The following is a 22,442-nucleotide window of genomic DNA, read 5'->3' as shown; positions in this document are numbered from 1 at the left end:
CTCTTTCAAGTGGGAAAAAGTGGAGGCTTCCATAAGCACAATAGCAGGCCTAAAGCACTCAATTCAATTGCTGGATTAGGCCATCCTTCATCTGCACAAGATGGGCTGCTGGATGCTGGAGATTTACATGCCTATTTGCACATCTATTTGCACAGCAACTTATTCTGACACACAGTTCACCTATCACTGAATGACCCACATCTCTGTGAAGCAGGTCATTTCTGGTTTTCCTTAAATGTACAAATGCAATGGGCTGTGTTTGAAGAAATTGTGACATCACAGATTTAAAAGGGCATAGCATCTTTATATGTCCTCATCTGTTCATTTTAATAAAGGTGTGACCAATACCGACAATCCACAATAAAGATGAACTTCAAATTCTAGTGATAACCATAGAAATACTTACAAAAATGAATCAAAGTTTTTTTCTTTAAAAGAATTTTAAAAATTCAGCAAGCAAAGCTATGCTGAATAACTGCTTACTACAATTTCTAATATTTAAAAATATTTTATTATTAAAACAAAAAAAGATAACATCCAAGTATTACATTTGAAACAAATAGTGTAATTGACATCATCCATTCATCCTGGCTTTTCCCAATTGATCCTAAAACTAAGGGCACAATCCTACACGTGTTTAGACAGACAAAAAGCCATACAACTCCCATGCTGATAATTGTAGGACTTTTCTTCTGTCTAAACATGCATAGGATTGCACCCTTAGAGTGTTTTAAACTGTATTTTGCTTACAACCACTTTGCATTCTTGTGTGTTTAATGCTCTTATATAGGAAATGTAGAAACAGCTTGAAATGTTTTAAAATAAAAGATGAAAAGACACACCTGATCTCAGAGCCCTTTATTTCTAAAAACTCTGTCTGTTAATACCAGGAAGATTGTAACCTTACAGTTCCTAGGTGATACCTTTGTACCTGGAATATGCATAGGATAGAGTTACCTGCTGATCCATGATCAAAGCTACATTCCCAAATCCTATAGCATAATATCCCAAGACAAGGACAAATCTGTCACACTAGCTTAAGGGTAAAAGTTTGCAATAGATCAGATGGTGCCTTTGATCATATCTGGCTGCAAGAAACCCTGAGAGATCATGTATAAAGAGCGGCAGAGAACATAATGCTTTTAATTTGATTTTGTTTCCTAATCAGATGCTTGTTACCTGCTTCTTCTGCAGACCAATTATCTCCATTTCCTGGCTGTGAAGTATTAACTCTGCTTGATGCCAACACCGGTATATGTATTTCTGCAGGGATTTCAAAACACTCAGGCATGCTTACTTCAACACTGTACTCAATATATTTTTCAGAGAATTTAGGGTGGTAGTGCAGAACATCTTTCTGTAAATAACAGAACAGTCTTTGTTTTAACAATGTGTGCAATTGCAACAAAAATCCCGTGCTTTTAGAGACAAAAGTTCAAAGAAAAACTTATAACAATATGTAATTCATTGGATTCCCCTTTAAAGAGTTAGGACTAGTAATTGAGAAGTCTATGTTCTCAGATGCGTCTTGTATACATCCTATTTTCCAAAAGTGTGGTCATGGTATCAAATGCCTAACAACAAAGAAGTGTTTAGGAAGAAGAATTGCCTTCATAAAGAATAAGCATTTTGATTTTCAGGTATACATGAATATTGTCTGAGAATGCTGGAGATGCTGAATGCCCTAAGGAAAGATATATTAAGAAGCACCAGTATTAAAAACACACAAAAAACTTTGACAGTTAACTGATCTATATTCTAAATTATAGTTTGTCATTTCAAAACCCTGCTTTACTTTCAGTCATTCCTGAAGAGACGAACTATTCTAGATGGCTACATGCTACTCCTGTCCGACTGGAATCAGCATAGTGAGTAATGAAGTTTCACCACAGAATGTTTATTACAAGAGAACATAACTTCACATAATTGACAAGTTTGAACTGGTACAGTAGAAAAGTCAGGTTGCTTACCTATAACTGTAGTTCTTCGAATGGTCATCTGTGCATTCACACATGTGGACTCTGCACCTGCGTGAAGCCTCAATTCAGGAAACTTCTATGGCTGAAGAATTTTGGCAGGAACCCTTCCCCCACCATCCCAAAGCGCATACTCCAACGGGTTCCCACTCAATCCCTCAGTTCCAAGGAGACTGCCAATCGTGGCCCCCCTTAAAACCAAGGAAACTCAGTACCAACAGAGAAGAAACATTGCATTGACACCGAAGTGGGGATGGTGGGTGGGTTGTGTGAATGTACAGATGTCCACTCGAAGAACTACAGTTACAGGTAAGCTACCTGACTTTCTTCTTCGTGGTCTCTATGAATCACATATATGAGCGAATAACAAGCTTACATAACTGGAGGAGGGTCAGTATCTTCATCAAAGAACCTCTGACAGAACCGTCTGGCTGAAAGAGCAATCTCTCCTGGCTTGCACATCGAGACAATAGTGTTTTACAAAAGTGAACAGGATCGACCATGTTGTCGCCCTACAGACATCTGGTATCAACACCCCTCTCGTAAACGCCACTGACATTGCTACCACTCTGGTCGAGTGCACCCTCATCAGACCAGACAAGTCCAAGCACTGTAGTTCATAAGACAGTTTAATAGCCTGGACTACCCAAGATGCTTGGTGCTGGGAGAAGATGGGGAGCTCTTTCTTAAATCCCCCATAACAAATGAACACACGCTAGGACTGACAAAACGACTCCGTTCTAGCCTTATAGAATGCCAAAGCCCTGTGAACATCTAAGGCGTGCAGTGTTTTTTCAGTTGCTGTGGAGGGCGAGGTGAAAAAGGCAGGAAGAACTATGTCTTGACCCAAATGAAAACTTGAAACAACTTAAGGCAGGAAAGCAACGTCAGGACGAAGTATGACTTTGTCCTTATGAAAACACGGATATGGAGCATCCACCCTAAGAGCACATAGCTCTCTACAGTGTCAGGCAGAGGCAAAGGCCACTAAAAACGCCACTTTTAGAGACTGAAGACGAAGATCCACTGTAGCAAGCAGCTTGAAAGGCTTCCTGGTGAACACATGAAGTACTACCGACACGCTCCATGCCAGCACCAGAGTTCTCACTGGAGGAGCAAGATTCCTAACTCCCTTCAAAAACTGATGAAAAAGATGGGGGGAAAAAACAGAAGAACCAGTGGTAACAGGACAAGAAGCCAAAATGGCTGCTATATAAACTCTAAGAGAAGAATATTGAAGTCCTTGCTCATGGAGCGACAATAAAAAGTTCAGGAGGTCCTGTATGGTACAGCAGGCAGGGTCAAAATCATTGTCCTTAGCAAAAGATGTAAACCACGCCCACTTACTTGCATAAGATTTTCTGGTGGCAGATTTCCTAGTTGCCTCTAAAACAGCTTGAATCAGTGCAGGTAAGTTCATCTGACCTAGGGCTGGATCCTCCACACCATAAGACACAAGGTAAGTAGGTCCGGATGTCTTACTTTGCCCCTGTCTCTGGAGAACAGGGTTGGTGTAGATGGGAGTTGAAGATACTCTCCCCTGGTATGGAGCAGAGTCTGGCAAACCACAGCTGCCTTGGCCACCACGGCGCGATCAGGATGCCATCTACATTGTCCCTCTCCATCTTCGCCACCACTCAGTTGAGGAGTGGAAAGGGGGAAAACGTGTAAAGAAAACTTCCGCTCCAGTCTCTCACAAACTCCTAGGGACCGTGCACCTCTGCCCACTCAGCTGTAGAACGTCTCGCATACAGCATTCTCCTCCAATGCAAACAAGTCTATGAGAAGGCAACCCCATTGACAGAACAGCCAGTTGCTTACGCTCGCCTTGAGTTCCCATTTGTTGGATATTGGAAGGGAGCAACTGAGATGGTCTGCCCAACAGTTGTTCTTGCCTGCCACATGAATTGCAGTAAGGATGATCCTTCGAGCAATGTGCCAGTCCAGGATTTGCATCGAAAGACAAAGTAACGGGACAGAGTGGGTCCTTCCTTGTTTGTTGAGGTAATACATGACTGTTGTGTTATTGGATGCGATTTGAATATGACGGTTGCGAATGACCTCCTTGAATGCTCTCAGAGCTTTGTCGACACTGAGAAGTTCTAAAACAGTGATGTCGCTGCTGGCCTCGCTCTCCGACCACAACCCCTGAATCAAGAGATCCCCGCAATGAGCACCTCATCCTAGTAGAAAGGCATCTGTCGTAACCAGCCGTGTTGGAGCAGGAGGCTGGAAAGGTGTGCCTTGTATGAGGTTGGGCAGCACTGTCCACCACCAAAGCAAAGCTTTGATGACAAAAGGGAGATGAGGGTGGACTTTCCACGCCTCTTGTCAAAGGACCTTATAAACCAGTTTTGTAACATTCTCATGTGGAGATGGGCATATTGCAATACTGCTGTCGTAGCCACCATCAATCCCAGCAACTTCTGTACCATATAAGCAGTCACGGTGCGAGGGCCCTGAATATCGGTAGCCAACTTCACCAACATTCGTGCTCAATCCCGAGGCAGGAACGCTTGACTTCTGACAGAGTCTATGGATGCTCCAATGAAATGACTAAGTCGGGATGGAGTCAACACTGACTTTTCCATGTATATGCATAAACCTAGATCTTCCAATAGATCCAGCCCCCATAGAATGGCACTTTGCAAGTGGTGCTCTAACTGAGCAACCAGAAGGCAGTCATCGATGTAAGAATAACTCTGAATTCCTTGTAGTCTCAGGTGGGCACACAGTACGGCCAAACATTTCATAAAGGCTCTTGGAGCCATGGCAAGCCCAAACGGCAAAACCTGGAACTGGTAAGGGAGGCCATCAACTGCAAACTGTAGAAAGTGCTGGCTGAACTCCTCTGTCGCAACATGAAAGTACGTGTCTTTTAAGTCGATGACCACAAACCAATCTCCCTTCTGCAGAAGGGTTGGATTGAGGTCATCGTCATCATCCGGAATGCGTTGACCCCTCTGAGTTCCAGAATCGGGCAAAGCCCTCCATCCCTTTTCAGCACTGTAAAATACTGGGTATAGAAACCCCCTTGGATGTCTGTGGGAGGCACCCGCTTGATTGCATCTTTCAACAGGAGGTTGTTCACATCCTCTAAAAGTACCAGAGAAGAAGTCATGGTTGTAATACCTGAAAAGGGAGGGAGAGCATCAAACTCGATTCTGTAACCTCAGCGTACAATCTCTAGAACCCAAGAATCTGTTGTTATGCCCTCCCATGCCATAAAAAAGGTGGCAAGATGGGAGCCAAAAAGAGGAGGGCTGTCCAAGGAAGGTGGTAGCGTGATGTATTCAAAGATGTTGCTTTTTTCTGAAGTCGGATCTCTGATGAGATGGCAAGAAGTGTGAAGCTGAGAGAAACTGACGTTTCTGTTGTGAGGCTGGTTGTTGACGTGGCTGGTGATCACCTGCGGACCTAGATTGCTGGAACAACGATTGTTGGTACCATCTGCATTGTTTAAACGCTGGCTGTGCTTGTGAAAACCCTGTTTTCCATGCCGTGACCTTAGCCTTCTGTATGGTATCCGTGGCTTCATTGATTTTAGAATTAAATAACCCATCACCATTGAATGGTAGGTACTCAATCCGAGAACGTGCCTCCTGTGTAAGTCCAGCCAATCGCAACCAAGCATGGCTATGGAGTGCAATTGCTCCCACCATTGCCTTGGCATCACAATCTGCTTGGTGTCGAGTGGTATTAATCTGCTGTCTTGCTACTCTTGTCACCTCTGACTGAAAAACGCAGGCCAACTCACGTTGGTCATCTGGGAGATAATCACACAGTGAACCTATCTCCTCCCACAAAAAATGCTGATAGCGCATCATAGTTGCTTGATAATTTGTGACTCATAGACCCAACGAAGCAGAGGAATATATATGTCTACCCATCAAAGCCAATCTCCTGCCCTCCTTATTGACTGGAAACAAATGAACACAATGAGATCTGCCCTGCGAGGATTCAACTATCACTGAATTTGGGGGAGGATGAGTAAACAAGAATTTAATGTCCTTCTCCTGTACCCTGTACATGCTCTCCAGCCTTTTAGATGTTGGTGTCATGGATGAGGGAGCCTTCCAGGACAGTTGCACTGTCTGTAGCAAAGTCGGAAGAAACGGGATGGCCACAGGAGTAGCTGACTCTGAGTGAAGAACATCATAGACCAGGTCCCTAATTCTCTCCATAGTTCGCTGGGTCTCCAGACCTAGTGACTGGGCCATTCTTGAGATCTGTTCAGAAAAATGACCTATGTCCTCCAAGGCTGAGGACAGGTCCTGCAAGCCCACAGCACCATCGGGGGATGAAATCGAAGGAGCAACCGATGATACTGAAGCAGAGTCAGACTGGTAATCCTCTCTCGGTGACACAAAAGAACTTAATTTTTGTGAACCACCCAGAGAGCTTCGGCCATTGGGCGGTATAGAAATGAAATGAATAAATAAATAATAAACTGCGCTAAAGATTTTGATCGTGGAGTTTAGGAGATGCCTGTCAAGGCAACACAGGCGAGGCTCTACAGACCGAGTCAGCTTGCATCGCTGCCACCATAGGCACTGATGGCTGAGTCAAGAGGTGGCTGCAGCGCAGGAGGTGGTGCCTGTACCCCTGGTGGCGGTGGAGGCAAAAAGGACTCTGGAATTGGTCTAGCCAGGGAAGCTGATGGAGGAAACTCCTGATATTGTTGGTGAGTGTCCAGATAGGCAAACTTTTCATACACACGAGGACGATAATGATTCCAATCATGCCATTCATAGCGATGTCTTGGTGGAAAAAACCAATCCGATCCTCTATCCCAGTCAGAATGGGGAGCTCTCAATCTGTCTTGATCATGCAACCGTTGAAAGGGAGGAAGCCTCTCAGCGCTACGGGAGGAGCAGAGCAGACCAACGGAGAAGACTCTCAGTATGAACTGCTACACAAAAGATCAGCACCCCAAACGTCTTGGTCTCAAGTCAGCGTGGAGACATGAATTTCCCCTTCTGAAAAAGATGCCATTGGTACCAGTACTGACACTGATACCGATGATGGGACAGCCATCAGAACTGGTGAATCCAACAGCGGAGGAGGAGTTGGTAAGCAAGACACGATCTCAATCGGAGAGGCAAGTGTTTTTGACTATCTCCTCTTCTTTTTTTTCTTCTGGCCCTCAGTTGACTGAGAGGATCGTGCTTTTCAACAACTTTTTTGCCAGAGAAACTGCCAAAGAATGGCCTGGCATAGGCGGGTCAGAACGGCCCATGGCTAGAGCTGGAGCTGACTGGGAAGGTGCAGCTGGTGCCAATCCTTCCTTCTGAGTAAAGTTATCTACCATCTTCTTCTTGACTGGCTGACGAAGTCAAGGAGGGTCTGACGAAGACGCCATTAATTTTTTAGGGTCATCCATTGCCTTTAAAGCATTTCCCAGAGGATCACCTTAAGTCTATCAGCACGGTTCTTCCTTGCCTGTTTGCTGAAGGACATGCAATGATGGCAAGCTTCAACAATGTGCCTTTCTCCAAGACAAATAAGGAGTGTCCGTCAGTGGGTGGCAGCTTACCCCCACAGCGAACATACTTCTGAAAAGGAGCCTTTATGGCCATACACCCAAGGGCACTCTATGATCGAATCATTGCCACGAACCAGAAAGAAAAATACCTCAACATGAAAAACTTGATAGGAAGAATACTTAGAAGAAGCAAAGACAAAGAGAGAGAAGAAATAAAAGTTTTCCTCAGCACAGTCACCAAAAAACCCCAAGAAGTCCCTTCAATCGAGTGCTGCCACAATGACGGTCAACAAAGAACTGAGGGATTATGTGCGAACCAGTTGGAGTATGTGCATTGGGATGGTGGGGGATTTTGTTCCCACCAAAATTCCTCAGCTATAGAAGTTACCCAAATCAAGGTTCCATGCAGGCATAGAGTCCATATGTCTGATGCACAGAGACCACGAAGAAGAAATAGGCTTTAGGTACACACATCACCTTTGCATGACTCTTCTCCATAGAGTAATCACTCTTCCCCTCGATGTATATCCTAGTTTGGCAGGGAATGCCTGGCAATCTCCCTTACGATTAGTAGTGGTTTCCTTTTCCATATTGCTTCAGACATCATGCTACTACAAAAACTACTACAAGCTCATACAAAACAAGGAGCCTTCAGTTGACACATAGTAGTCTATGGGCCTCATCCATGTTTCAAAAGTCATTCATGCATACAGGGTTCATTCAGGTATTTTAAAGAAAAAGCTCAATATTATTAAGTGCCTATTTTATTTATTGATTTGATTTGACCTTTACCTTTCTACCAAGAAAATGGCACTCAAGGCAGGTTAAAATCATAGATAAATAAAAGCTTGATTTTAACAATAATAAAACAAATATGTTAACAACACAATTTAAAACACAACAACAATGGAATAAAAACAGCAGCCAACCCAACAGACCTATTTACACAACAAAAGCCTGCTTGAATAAAAAGTATTTGCCTGCTGGTGCAAGGACAACAGAAAGGGAGCCAACCTAGCCTCCCTTGGCAGCTTGGGAGCAGCCACTGAGAAGGCCCTCTCTCATAACGCTACTGAACATGCCTCTGATGGCATTGGTACCAAAGGAAGGACCCGTCCCAAAGACCTTAAAACCCAGGCAGGTTCATACAGGAAAAAGCAGTCTTTAGTTAGCCTGGTACCATAGAGCTTTATAGGTCATAACCAGCACTCTGAATTGTGCCTGAAAACAGACCAGTAGGTACCCAGTGAAGCTGCTGTAACAAGGGAGTCATGTGCTTTTAATCAACATTCCCCTCCCAGATTTGATTTACACTATCAATCTTGTGCCATCAATATATTTACTTTACAGAGTAAAAAAAAAAAAAAAGACAAGATGCTTAGCCCAAGGAATTTAAAATATAAAATTAGGCTTAGGGCAGACAAGGAAGACAGAGGAAAGGGTGACAGGGAAAGAATATGCATTCAGTGTACAGATGACTTGGGGTTTGAGAAGAGATTTCAGAGGTTCTGTGGGAAAGACTCCCAGCTGCTAGATAGATTCTAAGTAATTGTTTTTGTTGTTGTTTGATTTTATGATTGTAAAGTGCCCAGAAGGCACTGTTGGGCAGTACAAATCAAATAAATAAATAAGAAAGCAAGCAGGCAGGCAGACAAGCAATTGGTGTGAGCAGTCTAGTTGCACTGCTGATTAAGGCCTCATTGTTAATGGTATAATACATACAACAATTTAAATAAAATGTTATACAACTAAATAAGCAGATTACCAAGTCCCCTGTCAGTGGCAGGAAAAAAATGAGCAAGCTGTTCCCCACCACAGCTTCTCCCCTGGCTGACATCAGCCAGAATTGGTGGTGTGGGTTATAAGAAGACAGGGAGGGGAGAGGAGAGGCTGTGGATACACAAGCTTCTTGGCCTCCATCCCTACCCCCAGCCAGGTAGATGAGCTAGAGGCCCATCTACCTCAAAACATAGCAAAAGAGGTTGGAGGGCCTGTAAAAGCCTCTGTCGCTTCTCCTGCCCTGCCTAGCTCTTGCCGGCAGGGCTGAGAACAGATGGAGGGCTCCGAGATAATACATGAAAGAGAATGATATTAATATTTTAAATCAATAGTTTTACCTCAACTTTTGACAGTCCTAAAGCGGCAACTGCAACTCGAATACTGCTGCTCTCAAGTGTCCCTGTGACCTTTCTTCGCTCATACTCCAAAGCAGACATCTGCTGTTGTGCTACAATAGCCAGAGCCTTCTCCCTAGCTGCATTGATTAGGGGGATCTTCAGCTTTTCTTGAAGTGTATCGGCAAGGCAACATTTCAGACAAAGAACTGGTTCCATTACATTCTGACCTGTAATAAACAAAGCCATTTGTCCTCTGCCTTTACATCTTCACGAAACACTTTTTTCAAAATACAGAAAGAAAAAGGCAAGGATTCATTGAAATGGCAATGTCACATCACAGATTTTCCCCTGCATTATTGTAATGCGATGTAAATGTGCCATATGATAAATAAATAATCCCTTGCATTGCTCTGACTAAAAATCTGCACCCAATTAAAATTCTGCACAACTCCTGACTAAAAGTCCACACCATGCAGATGCTAAGTTGGTACAGTAGTTCCAATTACTACTGCTTCCCAGGCATAAGGAGCTGGGGCTGAAACATGCCACCATGGCTTGTTTAAGCCACGGTGATAGTGCGAACTGGGACAGGAGAACGAACTAAACACAGCCCAAGGGCTAGTGTTGCAAACTTATTTGTCAACAGGACTCCTGAGCCTTTAACAGCTGAAATGAAGTGACCAGCTGCGGTTATTATGTTCAGAATCTGTTCTTTTAAAATGTTTTAATTGTTTTAATTATGAAGTTTTATTCTTTTATATTGCTGTTCACTGCTCCGAGTTCTTTGATGTGGAATGGTATATAAATATTGTAATAAAAATAAAAATAAAATAAAGCTTTCCACAGAATGGAAATAAAGAGAAAGGGAAAAAACGTAGTCAGCTAAATTCTTTATGTCACACAGCTGCTAAAAGTACAGGAATCCTACTAGAAAAAACGTTGGCAATCTGAATTCCCAGTTCTATTACACACTGCGACTATGCAGAAGAACACTGGCTTGAGCTAACTGGTTTTCAAACTGTCAATTAAAACATGTAGCTTACAGAAAAAAGATGAATTACAACGCTGGTAAAACTGCACAAGATTTATTTTCCTGCCTTTCAAACTGTCATGACAGAAATATATCTTAATTTTCATTCCTTCATAGTAAGCTTTTTTTTACTTGCCAAAAGTAAATCAGACTTCTTCCACAACCCATGAACATTCCAAACAAACTTTTTCTAAAGCTTAAGTGACCAATGTATATGTAAAAGTGCAGTAAAAAATAAACTCACTTCCAGGGTTACAGCTCAAATTGCCAGTTTTGTTCAGAAGTCATAAGTACAAATCCTGAGCATTTAAGACTGAATGCAATTAAACAGAGATGGGTCAAGTGAACTGTTAAGAGGCTTTACATGCCCTATTGCCAAAGCTGTATATCTCTGACCCAATGGTACTAAAGAACTGTAATTATATTTCTGTTTGATACTATTATGTCAGTAGGTGCCCTGTTTTGGAGAAGGCTAGGGCACATTGTCTCCATAAGCATCCAGTTCTTGCTGACAGGACTGTTTGGCTCTCATTAAATGGACATGCAGGAGTATGTTTGAATAACAACCATGAAACAAAGGTTACTTGTGCAGTAACTGTAGCTCTTTCAAGTAATTTGCTAGTATGGATCCATGCAATGTGAATGAAAGCTATACAAGGCATTACCTTTAGGAATTACCATTACTGATAAGTAACCTTTCCTTCTCCTTTGACTATCACCTGTATGGATTGCCAGCTTGTGGTTATTATCAACCAGCAATAAATTCTAATGGCAGCATGTTTAGAGGATACTAATTGAACAAGGACTGCAAATTTGATTTTTGTAAGCCAAATTAAATAAGTAATGTAGCATAAATATTAAAAAGGCCCTTTAAAAAAGCTAAACGGCTTTTCAGGCCTGAAATATTTTCAAGAATTACAGCTTACTTAAAGCATGTTTGTACCTTCAAGGGTACTTTATGTGGTTTTGATAAATGGTTAGGACATAACAACATATATCAAATTTGAATACTTTTGATCCAGGAACATTCACTTGGCACAGTGCTTGTACAAGTAGAGTCATAACCATATGCTGAAAATACACAATGCTGAGACAACTCAGAAAGAAACTATAATGATATATGGAGAATACTGAAAATTATCCTAGGTTATTTGTACCAGCAGAGAGCTGGCATGTGGCAGGAAAAGAAATGTGTGGGCAATAAGTAATTTGCAATCTGAACAAAAATGTTTGACTACCATTTGAGGAACCAGAAAAAGAATCAAATATATAATATATTTCATGGCACTTTTCTGATACTCTCTCCTGCAAAATACTTGACTTCTTTCTATATTTACTGCACATGAAAGTTTAATGCATTGCGAAAACAGTTTTATTTCCCTTCCATTTTTCCACTCTACCTTCTAACATACTGCTAATGCACAGAACATTTGGGCTATCCATCGGAAGCAAGCCTGAAGGCAATGGTAAACCACATGTTCCCTCCACCAGGTACACAAATTCCCCAATCTGAAAGACAAGAACATATGCATTTCTATTCTGAAAGCAATTCACGCAGAACAAATTAGAAATCTCGCAGACTATAAACAAACAAAATCCATTATACTAAAACTGAGGTTTGATTTATAATAATATTTCATGTACCTGAAAACCTTTATTTTAAAGACTCTTAAATAAACCAAAAGGGAGATATTAAGGAAAATATAACTTTAGTAACTCAATTCTGCAAAATAACAACAATAATTATAAACTGAGGAATCTCAGATGCCCTACCAAGATGCTCTACTAAGTGGTGTGGAACTGTTTCATTAATTGCATATAAGCAGTGATGTGATTGGCTCTGCCCATATGGATCTGCCCTTTAATGCTACAGCAGAGCCATGGAATGAACCAATGAAAAAAGTGGCTTTGGATTATTGAGATATTAGCTTGGCTCCATTTGTGGAGTCACAGAATCGGTATGGGCAGAAGCAGCAGCAGATATCACACAGGGGTTTTAATCAGTTTTGTTTTGTTTTGCTGTTCTTAACTTATTGTGCCAGTGTGTGCATCAGCCTTGAGTAGAGTACTTCAAGATCAGGCATGTCAGTCAGGTATTATGTTTGTATCCATGGTGCATTCTTTACATTCTAAAGTCAAAAAAGTCAAACTAATGTTATTCTGATGTTTTACATAACATGAACAAAAATTAAGAACGTTGCCTACAATAGCCGCCCATTCTGGAGTTCTAATCCTTGTAAAACTAAAGCAATATTTCTGTCTTTATTAGGACAGTCTGGTCCCACTCATTAACTTTGAAATACAGGTACCATTTCATAGTGCCCAAGAATTTATGGTCCTACCTTTAGGCAATCTTGGCACCTGTAAATGAAGGTCAAATTATGCAAGAGAGAGCAGTGTCATTTTCTCCTTCTCAGAATGTTTATTCTTGCAATAAAAATAAGGTTGAAAACACTTGAACTCTTCCATTTGGATTCTTATGAAACTGTAACTTTTTAGCAACCATTTGCCTCAAAACTAACTGCTTAATATGGAAACCAATCCTTAATCATGTATTGCTTCCTTTGAAAAATACACAATGCTGTCAGAGGTCCCTACATAAAATAGAATTACAGTGCAATCCTACGTATTTCTACTCAGAAGTAAGTCTGAAATCACTGGGGCTAACTTCCAGGTAAATGCGTATAGGATTTCAGCCTTAATTTTAAAAGACTACAACGTATAAGAACAATGCAGTTAGTCTTGGCATCATATTCCTCTTTAAATCAGTTTAAATGAACTGTTGTTGGAGCACGATAATGGATTTAATCCATCCCAATGTATGACCAAAATAAAATGTATTTACCTGTTCATTGATGAAAATTACAGCACAATAACGTTTTCCCATATTAAAAGGAAGATAGTGAAGGCGGAGTGTTGTAGTACTTTCTCTGTTCAGGAATACTATATTCATTGGGCTGAAGAATTCTTGCAAGCAGCTGGATTCATTAGCTGCCAGAACATAATTTAGAGCTTTATATAAAGTACAAAAGCTGGTAAATGCACCTGCTCCAGTAAAGAAACATTTCAAGTTATTACCCTAGAACTGAAAATAAATCATATATTTTTAAAAAAGCTTCTAATACCTAAATAACAGAAACTGGATGCTTGCTATAAAGAAGTTACATAACTGAAAAATGCCAATTTACGCTTTTCATTTTTATCTCCTCTAACTTTAGCTGCTCAAAAGAGCAGGACAATTTTGAATAAGGCAAAATGGGCCATACTACACATTGAGTTGCATCTGGATTTAAGTCACACTTATCCCACTAAAATCAATAGGACAAGTTAGTCATGACTTATAAGTCTCATTGATTTCAATTGGTCTATATTAAGCATGGCTAAGTCTGGATTCAACCCATTAGATCTGTGACTGGATCTCCTGACACATTTTTTCCTTCTAAAAACACCTGCCAATGGGGTGGGGGATTTGGATCGAAGCCTCAGGTTGAGGCAAAGGAAGGTTAACCATTTCCCACTGCTCCATTGTCTTAGACAAATCATTGTGTCTCCCACAGTTGCCAATAGCCATGGAAGGGGAAACAAGGGCACTGAGAAATTTATGTTGGGGAACTAGTGTGGGGATAGAGTCCAGGGAGACATGCAATCAGTTTCATGTACACGGTGAAACTTCTTCCCCTTTCCCCCAAAAGCAAACCTCTGCCCCATGGTTAAATTTAAAGAACAGTTTACAGCAGCACAAGAGTAGGAATTGAGAGTACTATTTCAGTGGTAAACAAAAAATCAAAATCCTCTGGGTGCACTGAAATCCTTGAAAATATATACTGAAACAAATTCTCTCCACTGTGATTAATGTTATGTACAATATATTATATTAGACTTAATATATAGTCTCCTTACTTAACACAATTAAAAAAAATCCTCTGGGTGTATTGGAAACCTTGAAAATATGTACCTAAACAAGTTCTTTCTATTGTGATCTATGTACATCTATGTGATCTAATAGTGTATATTAGACTATATTATAGTATACCTACTTAACCAAAACACAAACATACTAATTCAAGGGAGAGTAAAGAACTGTAGATTCTTGTTTAATAACTTGATGTAATTTCTTTTAATAGGGATATAATCCCTTTTCTATAGGTAATGGGTAAATACCTATATATTCCAGACAAGGCAGGAGAGTATCCAAGATCTTTTTAGAAAGATCCACATCTTACACCTGTAAACAAAATATTGTTTCCCCTTTTTTTAAAAAAAAGTCTTAAACCAGAATATATTTTTAGACAGCAGGATTTTGATCAACTAAGCAGAAAAGCAGATGAGAAACTTCCCCTTCCAAAAACAATAAAGGAGTTAACTATCTCCTACTAAGATATTTGAACCAATTATCTGCCAAGTGTGCAGCTGCCCAACAGATCACTGAGGAATGGAGACGATAATAATGCGGCAAGGTCCATAACCTGATTGGGGAGAGAGGAGGCTCCCGCAGAATTATCTGTAAAATGAATCTTTAAGGGCAGTATGCAATGTGACACCAGTGCTAACGTGAATTAGGTTGTGCTAGTGCTGGTGCGACAGGTTCTCCGGGGAATCCTGTCATGCTATTAGGATGTCTGGGTTGGATCTGAGCCCATAGAGTCCCAAAGCAGTTCTGATTCTGAGGAGGAGATACAATCCGTGGGAGAGGAACTCTCTCAGGTTTCAGAGGCACAGCTGGAGGAGGAGCCCCACCCCACTCACATTCCTGGGAGTAACAGTGACCCTGGTGTGGAAAGGGAGGGACAACTTGAGCTTTTAGACGCGAGGCGCAGGCACAAGCGAGAGGTTGCAGGAGCCGAGCTTAGGTGTTCAGCCCCAGCCCGATTGGCTCGACGTCAGTAGCTGCACCCCAAGGCCCCACGGGAGAGGGGGAGACTTCCCCCTCCTACTCCTTAAGTTCTGAGAGTTGCCATGCTTTTCCCCAAATGGAGACCAACTGATGTCCTAACTCATAGAAACCCCTGGCAGGCTGTTCCTTTGTATGTCCTCTGAGTCTCAGGCAATTAGCATCTGTAAGGTTCACTAGGTTAAAGGGAATTAAAGCTTTGGAAAGCAGCCCTTTTGTCTGAGTGTTGATTCTGGCTATTGGAGGATTCAGAAGGCAACAGGGGCAATCCTGACATAGGTAATGCTATGGGCATTGTGCTAGAGGTCCCTTATGCTCGCACAACCTAATTAACATTAGCGCTTGTGCCCCATTGGATACTGCTCTATTAGGATGCATTTTAAGAAAGCACGCATGAGAGGACTGAAGGCAGCACTTTGGAAGCCAGGACTTTTAAGTCCATAGTGTTCCTTTTGCTCCCTCCTTCCCCCTCCCCCTGTTTCCACACCAACATATTGCAACCCCTATACTACAAGTGCCTTAGGCTGCAATGCAATACTTGCTTACTTGGGAGAAAGTCCCACTGATCTCAGAGACTTGCGTCTGAGTAGACATCCAATTGCTTTGTTAATGTAACACAGAAGTGCACTATAAGCCATAATATCAATCAATACTAATGAATACATTTAGTGATTAAAAAGAATCATTCACAAAAGTTTCACATGTATTCTAGAAAAATAATAAAGTAAATTGTGAGACCACAACGAAACACATCATTGTCAAAAATGCATACCAGTGCTTGAATTGTCCCCTTGATTGTAAAATCCATGTACACCTACAACTTCAAGTGTATTCTTCAGTATGGCAGTTTCAGAACTAATTAAAAAAAATGATGTGTTAAATGACTTGCAATTTAACTCTTACTTCAGTTGTATAATGCAGCTTCATTTAACTGTAGTGGTACCCAGAATACCAGGTTAAGAGCCATTTAGGGACATTACATAACATTACACAGATTCAGAATTATGCATGAGGAAATTATGTGTAGATAAATACAGTGTTTTCCTCCAGAAAAACACTGTATTAGATTAAAATTATCTACAATAATTCTTGTAAATACTGCTTATATTAAACAAATTGCTTTAAAAAACCTATCAATAGGTAGCATTCAGAGGGCCATATTAAACTCATAGTAAAATGTATCCAATGGTTGCACAAATGGAAGGAAATTCATGCAACCAATCCCCCCCCTTCTTGCCCCTCCAGCTCCTGTGCCCCCCAAAGCTTCTCTGGAGGATATGCTGGCCCTCCTGAACAGTGTGGGTGCTGCTGCTGGGGGATGCTGGAAGTGGAGGGTACTCTTTTATTATTATAGATAGTATGGTTGTTATGGATAATAAATGTAATACGATATTCCTAGGCCTATATATTTCATAGACTTTTACAATTAATTACTACTCACTGGGACATTACAAAAAGTTTAAGGAGAAATTACACTTATCTGCAGATTAGCACACGACCGCCATTTTAAAATGCTAATTTGAACATGTTCCCATGCTTTGGTTGTTGATATATTAATCAGCTATAATTTTTAAGTGGAAAACACTTTCAGACACTTCTGTTACAGTTTTGCCTATGTTCAGTTCTTTTTCCCATATCTTTCTTAGCATATGATACTTCCTGAGCAATGTCTTATAAAAATTCCTCTCCTTGATAATGTTCCTAGTCCAGTCCTCCTAGTCCCATACTACATCTCCTTATTTTGCCACTGCCTGGTTATATCCAGTGAATGCATTCTACCAATCTTGGTTCATTAAGACCCTTTAATCTCACTCCTTCTGGCTCCTTCACTGTCCTGATATAACTTCCTAAATAGTTACATTAAATTATCTTGCACGGAATGTAGCAACGTGTGTAACAAATGTGAGGTAATTGATCTTGATATCTGATCCTTAAACCTCCAGTAAATTGTCTTAATCCTAGACATTTTCCTGAATGTCTAAATTAGGTCATGATATCTAAGAATTTCTATTTCATTAACTGTTATAATTGAGTAACCTTGAATTTGAAACTGTCTCATCTGTAATTCCTAAATCTATTTGGAGTCTCGCAGGAATCCCCTAAGCCAACATTCAATTCAGCCATTCTAAGCTCTTTCAATTACAATTCCATATAGTTAACATGCTTATTTTAATTTGAAACTGTATATTCAAATCATTCCCTTGAGATTATGACTTACTACCTCGTGGTTAGCCACATGCTACTGAACTATCCTACTTAGCTCAATCCTAAACACATCTGAAAATATTTCATTGATTATGGCTTAGTAAGACAAAAGCCTTTCTCTGTTTAATGGCAGATATGCCACCTAAAATCCATGTAAACTGACCAAAGAATATAGCACAAATGTCAGAGTGCAACCACTGAGAGTTCTCTGCTTGATATCCTGTATTCCCTATGTTCGTAGCTACTTATATCTTAGATTGTTTTGTTGAGAAGTTTGGTCTGGTAACTTTGACTAAAATGTCCTAAAGAACTATCTTACATATAGCGATACAAAAGTGACAGCATTATATTGATTTCTCTATATCATAACAAACCAATTACATATAATAATAAAAATCTTTGGGTAATGGCTGCTTGGATAAAGCAAGAGTAAAAGACTCATTGGCTTCACAGAACTAATTCCATTGTTCTTTAGTTCTTGGCCATGGTTTATTATAGTAGGGTTGAGTTTAAGCAACAAATCTTCAAATTTCACTGACTGAGTTGCTTGCTCAAGGGTGCATCATAAATTAATAACACAGTTGCACAGCAAACACAAAACAAACTTACTACCCATAAAATTAAAATCCCTCAATTACTAGAAATGTCTAAAAATTAGACATTTGTATGCCTCTTCCTTTCTAGGACAGAAAATATTATATAAGCATATGTTAGTGTAATGCTCATTACTAGAGATCTACCAGACCGATTTTGCTCTTTAAAAAAAAAAAAAAACTGAAGCTGTAGATGTGCAGAAAATTTTGAAAGTTTTAAAGTTCACAGCTTGAGGTTTAATAGCCAAACAGTATGTTTCTATGCTCTGGCCAGGAGCCTAAGGCAGTTGGGGAACTACAGCTCTCACATAGCTGTGCACGTGTTGTGCAGGCACACAGGGAGAAAACACAAAGGCAGGGATGGAGGGAAGGTCTTGGGCTTTGCGAGTTGGGCCTGCTCTCAGAGCAGCCATACTGGTTGGAGAGATGGTAATGGAGGCAGCAGCAAACACTCTGAGGCGGCGGAAAAGGAGGAAAAGAAGGAGCTCTAGAAAAAGCAGGGTTTTACAATATGGGGGAAGATGGAAGGAGGTGGGCTTGAGGGCTCAGGGGAAGAAGGGAATGTCGTTTAGCAGTGGTGGGTGTGAGGAAGAGAGGACCAAAAGTCCTCGGCTGCATTGAAGAAAAATAACCTCTATACAGCTTCTGAAGGACTGACGTAGCAGAAGTGAAAGGAACAGTATGTTTCACCCTCAGATTACTAGCACTTATGGCGACATGGGCTTTACACTAGTATATTTCAGAATAGCAGCCAGAAAGCCAAATCATACATGGGACATATGAGTTCACCCATCACAAAATTTACACAGCTTAAGATGTGAGAGGGAAGATGGATCTGCAGTAGCAAGCAAGAAGATATTTATGCTTGCAAAATCAAGCTGTATTTACTAATAACAGTGGGCACAATCCAGCAAATTTTAAGCACTTTTAAGAGCCATTTATTATAAACGGAGCACGTATTTAACCAAAAGCAATGGGATGTAAAGCGCTTAACTTTGTTTAGATCATTTGCAACATTCATAGATAGTTTAATTCTGCACCTGAATTTAAAACCCAGGTTTGAAGTTTAGTTATATACAAAACAGATTGCATGCTGGGCAGACCATTTATGTTTCTTCTTTAATTCTTGAGAAGTTTTTATAACTGTTTTCATCAATAACTTGTGCGGCTGAGTAATTGAAACTGCAATCTTATACACACTTACCTGGGAGTAAGCCTCAACAAATCGATCACACATGCATGTTGTATAACTAACTGACTAAATAGTTTGGTTATACAGAGCAATAGTACATTAAGTATTAATACAACAGAAATGAGTGCAGTAGAAATGAAAAGTTTGCAAGTCTATTACTCAATATATGAACAATCTGCAGAACATACATATCACCCCAATTTTTTGCTTATTATCTCTCTAACTCTGTGGAACAAAATTACGTTTTCTGTAATTAAACCTTACAATAATGAAATTAGTAATGTTAGGCACAAACCAAGCTCTATCAACTGATGCTTGAAAAGAGACATAGCAATTTTGATGCTAATGGAAAATCAAATCAAAATCCATTTTGATTTCAGATGCTGGCAAACCATATCCAGGAATTTGGACTACACAGGGATACCAAGCATGCTTCCAAAAGAGGCTTTTATCACACCATCACCCTGCCTCATTAATGGAATGCTATGGGGGTCCAGACAACGTCATCTTCCACTCATAAGCCTCTTGTGTTTCCCCACTGCTTCTTCCATCTGTTTTCTTACCACAGACAATCCATTAGGGATAAAAATATATAACAGCTGAACAATGCCTACTAAATGGTAATACTAGGAGACCTCCATCTGGAAGCACCCCAGGGCATTCTGTGCTTCTTCCTCCCCCTCATCTCATTCTAGGGGGATCGCAAAAGCACATTTATACATTTGGTGATGTTTCAGTGGACTTTTGGGAGGTCCCACTTGTTTCAAACAGAGCTTTCGGAGATCTCTGGCAGAGCACAATATAATAAAATTTACTCAGTACAATTTGACAGTGTCTTTTTGCATGCATTCCCATCATTGTCAATGGGACATAAACATGGATAGTTATTCTTATGGAAAGGACAGTTCCAGAACACACAGCAAGAGTTATTAGCATAAAAATGTATCTCAAGGAATTATGCTGAGTCATTACAGCTCTTTGTTGTTGTTGTTCAGTCGTTAAGTCGTGTCCGACTCTTCGTGACCCCATGGACCATAGCATGCCAGGCCTTCCTGTCCTCCGCTCTCTCCCGGAGTGTGCTCAAGTTCATCATTACAGCTCTAGACTAAGTTTAATTTATATTACATTATATTACATTTTATTTTCCTTGTTTTATTTGGCTAACTTGAACGAGCTTCTCAGGCTTGGTGCTGCAACTTATTAGGCTTAAAATAAATTGTTAACCATTCTAGGTTGAAGAAACATGCTCACTAAATGAAAATGAGTTACATAAACTCATGCATTACATTATTTTTGAGATGTAGTTTTACAGCTATGTTTAGCAGCATCCCCCGCCCCCGCCCCATAATTTTATAATGGACATTGCCTTGAAAAGCATTTGGTCATAAAATAGTTCTATTTTACACAAAATAAGCTGATCAGTTAATTTTTAAAAATACATTGATATATACATTGACATTTAGATAAACAAAAATTGACATCTCTCCATCAGTAATCTGATACACAGTAAATGGTCAATGCAGATATAACATTTTTTTGAACCACATAATTTATTTCAGTAGAGAAATATACATACAAAGATAGCTATAACAGAATGTAATCACCATTTACAGAAATAATATCTGTAAACAGTATTGGCAGTGTCCAATATCTCTTGCACATTTCCTGGAAAATAATGGCCAACATACACCAGGGAGGCCTCTTTAAAAAAGACAGGGATGAGCTTAATCCTTCCTCCCAACCTCTGAAGCTCGGAAGGGGATGCCATGCAAGTGCTCCCATTTATGTGCACTCAGGGGCAAAATTTCCGATATGTTAAATATGTAGTGTGCAGCTGATCCTCCTCTTCTTTCTTACTCTAAAGTAAGTGGGCGGCCCCCCAACCCTTATCGGGACCACCACATATGGGTGACCGCCAAAAAACAGATACTACAACACTGTAAGGATAAATGCTCACCTCCTATAATGCAACAGATTGTGAAGACCTAAAAACACTAGCAACATTCGAATGAGTAGTATACCAGTGCCACTTGCAAATGGACCTATATATGGATATTTGGTCTGCTTTTACTACAGTTTATGTATAATCTATTTTTTTCTTTTTTAGAATGTTGTAACAATTGAAACCGAGATCTTTAAAGCCTGTTTATACAGTATATTACTGATTTTTAAACAAATGCTGTTGTTCTTTTGTTTGTTTTGATTTGATTTGTTGAAAGTCACAATAAAAAAAATGATTAAAAATGTGGGTAAGGGAGGTTTAAACCTTCCCCACAAACCATTTCTTTTCCAAAATTTGTCCTCCCTGCCAATTGAGGTTTTTTTTCTTCTTTAGCCCCCTCATGGGGAAGGGGACAAATTCTATTAAACAAGTGGCTGAGGGGGAAGGTTTAAACTTCCCCTACCCTGTGTGGTGGTCCCAATCCATATCAGGGCCCCATAGGCTTTCTTCACAATGAGAAAGAGAGGGTCAGTTGCACACTACATGTAACAATATTGTATCATTTGCAGACACAAAGCATTCCTGTGTTTAATTTCTTAATATTAACTTCTACAGTAGTTTTTGTTGGTATAGTTTTCATAATGTAATAACCTGTTATGTGCCAAAATTATATTATATATCATTCAACTACTAGTTAATAAGTCTGAAAACTTACCTTTTTATTTTTCCTTGTTTTATTTGGCTGATGTTATTTAGCTTCTCTGGCTCAGTGATGCAACTTGTTGATTCAACTAAAATGACACTAAAAGGATTGCCAACTTATCAAAAAGCCTATAGTTTTTGATGTAAAAAAAGTAAACAATTTGTAAAAACATGAATGTAGCAATACTTATTTAGATTTTTAGAGTGATATCCAACATTGTACTGGCAGAAGGGAGTTCACAGAGGCTGACTTCCTTAACCCCTCCTTTGCCTACAGCCCCTCCTATATTACACAAAGGATTGAGGAAC

At 40.1% G+C, this 22,442-nt stretch overlaps 1 protein-coding gene across 1 annotated transcript in view; it reads right to left on the bottom strand.

Moving 5' to 3' along the window:
- The window catches only part of CFAP47 (cilia and flagella associated protein 47), a 410,934-nt gene that overhangs the window by 255,592 nt on the left and 132,900 nt on the right, over positions 1-22,442 (bottom strand). The window contains exons 40-45 of the mRNA XM_084843965.1: positions 22,147-22,233; positions 16,272-16,354; positions 13,454-13,599; positions 12,009-12,117; positions 9,579-9,805; positions 1,180-1,357 (exon numbers count right to left, since the gene is read on the bottom strand). Of these exons, the coding sequence (XP_084700091.1) occupies positions 1,180-1,357; positions 9,579-9,805; positions 12,009-12,117; positions 13,454-13,599; positions 16,272-16,354; positions 22,147-22,233 (830 nt within the window). The remainder of the gene's footprint in view (positions 1-1,179; positions 1,358-9,578; positions 9,806-12,008; positions 12,118-13,453; positions 13,600-16,271; positions 16,355-22,146; positions 22,234-22,442) is intronic.

This window comes from Heloderma suspectum, chromosome 3 (genome assembly GCF_057233095.1).
Source record: "Heloderma suspectum isolate Gila_16-S chromosome 3, 16-S_ref, whole genome shotgun sequence".
In the NCBI taxonomy this organism is placed as follows: domain Eukaryota; kingdom Metazoa; phylum Chordata; class Lepidosauria; order Squamata; family Helodermatidae; genus Heloderma; species Heloderma suspectum.
The sequence above is the reverse complement of the archived record's forward strand: the minus strand, read 5'-3'. Positions and strand labels throughout refer to the sequence as shown.